The sequence below is a fragment of the Brachyistius frenatus genome, unplaced genomic scaffold (assembly GCF_029030835.1).
Source record: "Brachyistius frenatus isolate BFR_SWC_R1_liver_20210118 unplaced genomic scaffold, ASM2903083v1 Contig_141, whole genome shotgun sequence".
NCBI classification, from domain to species: Eukaryota; Metazoa; Chordata; class Actinopteri; family Embiotocidae; genus Brachyistius; species Brachyistius frenatus.
The window spans coordinates 661110-667500 of NW_027210740.1; the positions used below are offsets into that span (position 1 = coordinate 661110).

At 42.5% G+C, this 6391-nt stretch overlaps 1 protein-coding gene across 12 annotated transcripts in view; it reads left to right on the forward strand.

Moving 5' to 3' along the window:
- ptprt (protein tyrosine phosphatase receptor type T) overlaps positions 1 to 6391 on the forward strand; it is a 308145-nt gene that overhangs the window by 256332 nt on the left and 45422 nt on the right. For all 12 annotated transcript variants that reach the window (XM_069715322.1, XM_069715324.1, XM_069715326.1 and 9 more), the window contains one exon: positions 822 to 909. In XM_069715322.1, the coding sequence (XP_069571423.1) occupies positions 822 to 909 (88 nt within the window). The remainder of the gene's footprint in view (positions 1 to 821; positions 910 to 6391) is intronic.

A 6391-nucleotide genomic window follows, 5' to 3' on the forward strand; every position in this document is an offset into this window, starting at 1 on the left:
AACAATAAACCCAAAGTTTTGGGTTGTTTTGTTTTCAGCTCCTGTGGTTGCTCCCTTTTGGCTCTTTCATTTCAAACATCCAGTAAACGCTCCATTATTCTATTCGCTGTGAAGTCGCTCCTCGTTTGGTGATTTGTTCTTTTTTTTTTTACTTTTTTTTATTCGGTGCAGCAGCTTAAGTAGATTACCCTCTGCCAGTAAAGTTGGAAAGTGTGTGTGTGTGTGTGGGGGGGGGGGGTCGGGAGGGGGAGGAGGGAGGGGGTGTTATGTTTCACCCGCCGCCTGTTGTTCTGTTGATGAGAAAAGTATCCCGCATTTGGCTGAAATTTTGGCTGAACAGGTACCTGGCCAAAAAGGACTGACCCAAATTGTGATTGATCGATCTGGGATTTCTGCCATTGGAAAAACAAAAAAAGGAAAACTAAACCTCGCCAAAACTTCTGTGATGTATTGGCGTGCTAAGCTAAAAAGTTTTTGGACATCCAGGTGGACCAACGCTGCCTTCCTTTTCTACCTTTCTGTGAGAGTTATGTTTTGTGCTAAAGACTCTGGTCTGTTGCAAACTATCAGTTGATTATCTTTTCATTCATATTCATATCCATCTAACTGTTTCAACTTCTGCCAGCCCATGTGTCAGTGTACAAGCTCTAGGCATCACACCATATGTGCATGCATATTTCTGTGTGGTCGTACCTCAATAGTAAACTATTTCTGTGTGTGTGTGTGTGTGTGTGTGTGTGTGTGTGTGTGTGTGTGTGTGTGTGTGTGTGTGTGCGTGTGCGTGCGCGTGCGCGTGATCACATGTGCATGTGTATGTTTAGGCCCTGGCGGAGGGACAGACGGCGCCCTGGGAAACGGCCAAGAAGGATGAGAACCGCAACAAGAATCGCTATGGCAACATCATCGCTTGTGAGTACCGCAATGACATGAACGAGCACTCCTGCAGACGTTTCTTGCTAAAGACGGTCTGTGGTTTGTTTTAAATTTAGGTGGAGCTCAAACTGTAACTCAACTTGGTGAAGTTTGCAGCGGTTTGGTTTGGTTGAGTTGGGTTGAGTTGAGTTGGGTTGAGTTGGGTTGGGTTGAGTTGGGTTGGGTTGGGTTGGGTTGGGTTGGGTTGGGTTTAGTTTAGTCTGGTTGAGTTGAGTTGGGTTGGGTTGAGTTGGGTTTAGTTTAGTTTAGTCTGGTTGGGTTTAGTTTGGTTTGGTTTAGTCTGGTTTGGTTTGTTTTGGCTTATTTCAAATAATATATTCTAGTTTTTGTTGCTGTGTTTTTTGCTTTTTTTTGAGTGATTCATTTGGATTTTCATGGAAACAAAGTTGTTCAGCCTGACTGAAGTTTGGATTTGTTTGGTGTGCTGTATTTCTTTTATAGTGGCTGGTTATCACTGAATGGGCATTTGGTAAACAATGGAAATATCGAGATTTCAATCTTATGGCAATGCTTCGCGTACCTGTAGTTACCCAGCGGACGCTAGCCACAAAGAGGGAATAGAGAGGATTCACTGCAAGTAGTTTTTGACTAGTGTCAAAAAGTTGGCATCAAGCTCGTTGTGTCGTTGTTGTTTTTTTCATTATCAAATTTCACGATTTGAAAATTAGTTTTGGAAGAATACTACTTCAAATTGGCCAAAAGTGAAAAGTAAATAAATTTCGGTATTAGATATTTCATTATTTGGGTTTTAGTAATAGTTCACAAATAACCTCAGATGTCATATAGGCATCAGTATTGAAACATTTCAAACAACACTCAGCCAAAGATTGAATTTCCATCACACAAAATAGTGGACTTATTAGCTAGGAGATTGAAATGCAATGGAAACCATTGGTTTCATAAACACAGGTCCAAACCTGCGATCTCGGCAAACGTCTGCCCTGCTAAGGTTTAGCTTTTGGCTCGTAATTTTTTTTTGCCATGTAATCATCTGGTTTAGAGCCACATATCAGTAGAATGTGGTTTTTGCTCGGTGAACGAGTCAGCGACCAAAACACTCTGTGCCAGAACACTTTTTGGAGATGCAAAAATTGTACTTAAACGTTTGACATCTTCACAATCTCTGACAATAACACCAGTTAAATGAAAGAAAAACAACGTCTGTAGAAAATAGAGCTCGTTTTCCAGCACTTGCTTCAGAGAAAAATACTTTTTGAGGGCAAGAAGGATTTGTACACTTGTCCTCCTCCTCAGTTCCCCTGAGGTGCTCCACCATTAAGGAGAGTTGTCATCAACTGGAGCCTTTTTACTCTGATCTATCAGCGAAACATAAAACAAGCTAACTTGTGCTGGATTTATCAGTCACATCTCCACACTCTCTTCTGTCAGGCTCTGGATTATAGTCTCTGATAGTTTGCTTGTTTTCAGACGAAGGACCATATTTCTTGGCTGCAACGTTGGAGCTTCAAGAACCCATAATGCAACACTGTGTGCAGCCAGCGTAACACCGACACTCCCGCCATTCAAAAACAATATCTTGACGTTGCGGCGCGTGCAATTCTCCCTTTGTTACATGCGGGCCGGTGTAGTTACAGATTGTTTTTTGGTTAGGTTAGGTTAGGTTAGGTTAGGTTAGGTTAGGTTAGGTTAGGTTAGGTTAGGTTAGGTTAGGTTAGGTAGTTACTTTATTAATCCCCAAGGGGAATTTTTTTTTTCGCTACAGCAGCATACAGGAAAGCAATAAAATAATAATAAAATAATAAAAAGCAATAAAATAATAGTAAAAAAATCTTAAATATAAAATGCACATTATATACAGTGCAGTGTATATATATATATATTTTATATACAAACAACCAAGGTGTTGTAATGACCCTAGATGCAGGAGTAAGGGGTGTACTTTTTAATAAAGGAAATATGTTTTCCTTTTTTTTTTTTTTTATTACGTTTTCCACCGAGTTTATGCCGTGAAAAAAAAAAAAAAAAAAAACTTTCAGCTCGCAGAGGGATTTTTTTTAATTTTTTTATTATTTCAAACCTGCCTTATGATCAAAGCCTGCAGCTTCTAATTTATTCAGAGAGACTTTTGTCAAAATGAAGCTTCGTTTTGGAGCACAGCCAGACTTCTCTAGTGATATTCAGAGCGAGGAACGTGCCGAGTGTACCACTAGTGTGTGTGTGTGTGTGTGTGTGTGTGTGTGTGTGTGTGTGTGTGTGTGTGTGTGTGTGTGTGTGTGTGTGTGTGTGTGTGTGTGTGTGTGTGTGTGTGTGTTTGTTTGCCCATTAGGGTGCGAATCAGCATGTGAATGTGACAGCGTGGAATATGTCAGTCATTTGGTCTAATTTTTTGTGTGCGCCGGTGACGTCTCTCTGATCGGATGTTCTGTAGATTTGTGTGTTTTTTTTGTTGTTTTTTTTTGGGCCGCTCGCGCTTGTTATCTCGTACGAGGTCGACATCGGGCCTCTAATAGGCAGGAACAAGTGAAGCAGATTGTTTGCTTGAAGTCTTTTATTAAGTGGCTTGGAGATGTGTGCGTGTGTCCACCCCCCCCACCCTCTCCCCACCCTCTCCCCACTCCCCCCCTTCCCCCCCTCCCATCTCACCAACATGCACGTACGTGACCAGTACGATCGGTGGCTATAAGAACTTGCCTGCTCACATTTTACAGCTCGTGTGTGTGTGTGTGTGTGTGTGTGTGTGTGTGTGTGTGTGTGTGTGTGTGTGTGTGTGTGTGTGTGTGTGTGTGCATATCTCATTACAAGGGGTTTAGATGTCAAGGCAAAGACACTGCACTAACCTGAAGGCTATAAAATGAAACATTGCGCTGAAATGAAATAGCCTGTCAAAGGCCCCCGATAGCCAACAGGAATTATGATAAATTTGCTATTAGTACAAATCCTTTAATTACAAGGGTATAGTAATGGAAACTGTCCATCTTGCTTGCTGTGATTGTACAAAGGCTCCTTTTCTTGGGAAAATGTTTTAAAAGGCCCCTCGGGGGAGGGGGCGGGGGGGGGGGGCGACGACTCTGCGCAGTGTCTTTATTAGAACAAGGGGAACGTGGCGCGACAGGCAGACCGAACGGCTGGAGCTGAAACTTTAAATATGGGTAAAAGGTTCTGTCTTTTTTTTCTTTCTTTCTTTCTTTCTTTCTTTGTTGTGTCAAGTTGAACTTTAATTTGCCTTTCGAAACAAAAATGATTGGCTTCTTTTTTTTTCTGAGAGAGAGAGAGAGAGAGACGATTTCAAATACAAATTCATCCCACAGCAGGATAGTTTCTCTCTTCCACTCGTATATTCTTACGCCACAAGCGAGGGTCTTTGTTAAAGCAGTACCACCGACTTTTGATGTTACTCTCACTGTTAACGGTAGTCAAGCTATCTTGAAAACGTTCATTGCACGTAACTCTTTGCCAAAACAATACCGTATTTATAAAGCAGCGGGATTTTTTTTTGGTTTAGTTTGAAAATCAGACGGAGAACGACGAGGCGGCCTCGGTAAGTGGCAGCAGGAGGCGGGTTTTAAGCACAAGTCTCACTGAACACGAGGTTCAAACCACATCCGTGTTTACTGCTTAAAGTCTGATCTCGTCGTTCCGGTCCCCATCCGGCGACGGCACCTCCAACCCGGGCCGACGCTCACGGAGCCCCGGGGGCAAGATCACCGCGGAAGGAGCTAAAGTTGGAGGCCGGCTTCGTGAGATCGAAACCAAAACACCTCAAATCGAAACCCCTAGAAATCCCTTCCTAGACGAAGTCCTGATAATCCTCCTATCCTTGCGAGGACATTCCTCACTATTTTTCCCGTGACTTCTCGGTAACACACACTCTCTCTCTCTCTCCGATTCCTCGCACACACGCTCACTTTTTTTATTTTTTTTTATTTTTACCACCTCTCGTTCCCTCTTTCTGTCTCTCTCTCTCCCTCTCTCTTCTGGAACGGGGCTGATTTGAGTTGAAGTGTTAACACACTCTTCCTCCGGCCATCTGCCAAACACAAACGGCTGATGCCATGTTAGAAATCCCTTCAGCACACTGAATAAATGTTAATCTACCAGCCTCCTGTCCTCCAGTCGACTCGGCGCCCCCCTCCCCCTCGCCTCCCCTCACCGACTCCCCCGCTTCCACTCCCAACTTCCTTCTCTTCCCAATCCCTTTTCATCTGTTACCCGCAATCTTTTCTTTCTCTTTTCTTCTTCCAACCAATCAGCCGCTACCGTCCTGTTGCTCTTCTTTGTTTTGTTCTTTTATTACTTTGTTTCCTCTCGTCTCTTATCCTCTCCTCCACATCACCTCTCTTTATCTTTTCACCTCACCTGTCCTCTCTTTCCTTCAAATTTGAACCTTTTCTTTATTTACCTTGACTTTTAATCCCTTTCTTTTCTTACCTTTTACTCCCGTACTCTCACTCGTGCCACTTTCCTCTTATTATCTTTTTCCTAACCTTTATCTTCCTCCTCTTATTTCCCCTCTCCCTTTCTATCCATCTGTTCATCCTCTCTGATTACTTCTGACAGTTTATGGGTTGAGGCAAAGCGCAGTAGTGTTTCCTCATTACAGGCATCTGTCTGCTTCTATTTCCTCCTCTCTCGCCTCCCCATCTCCCCTCCTCTTCGCTACTTCTTCTTCTCCTCCTTCTGTTTTTTTCTTCTTCTTCTTCTTCTTCTTTTTCCTTCTCAGCCCTCAGTTCACAGAACAACCTTCCCATATGGTCATTTATAATTCAACAGAGGCGTTCCTTCAAAATAAATAGATTTATTGGCAAGCATTTACATATGTGCAAAGAGGGTGTGTGTGTGTGTGTGTGTGTGTGTGTGTGTGTGTGTGTGTGTGTGTGTGTGTGTGTGTGTGTGTGTGTGTGTGTGTGTGTGTGTGTGTGTGTTTGTACTTGTATAGCTATCTTAGTGAGGTCCAATTTGAGTTTTTAGACCTTGAGAGTGAGATGTTGTTGGAAGGCATTTTTTTTCTGGTCTTAACTTTGGGATAAATCTTCAAACGTGTTTGTTTTTTTTGGACTCAGGATTCATTTTGGGTTCAAGTAAGGATTCGGCATTCAGTTGGGATAGTTAATGTTCGGGTGAGGGCCTACTAAATGCATTATGTCAATTAAGGATCCTCGTTATGATCGAAGTAGAAATATTGGTGTTCATGTGCGTTCTCACGTACTGAATATTTGGAGTTTTAATATGTGTTTTGTATGTTATTCTACTGGATAGAGATGAACAGAGACGTTGATCAACGTGGAGCAGCTCACTGTCCTCTTAAAGTTCAGCGCGGTCACGATGGCTTGCTATCGGTCAAAGTTGAAATTTGCTTTTGTGTCTGGCTGCATTTTACTTCCTTAAGTATTAAGTCCAATCCATTTTAATACATTTTACTTTAAAAGTTGCTGCGTAGGCATTTAAACTGCTTGTTGAAAAGAAGAATAAAAGAAATCCTACTGCCCGGCGCCCTTTA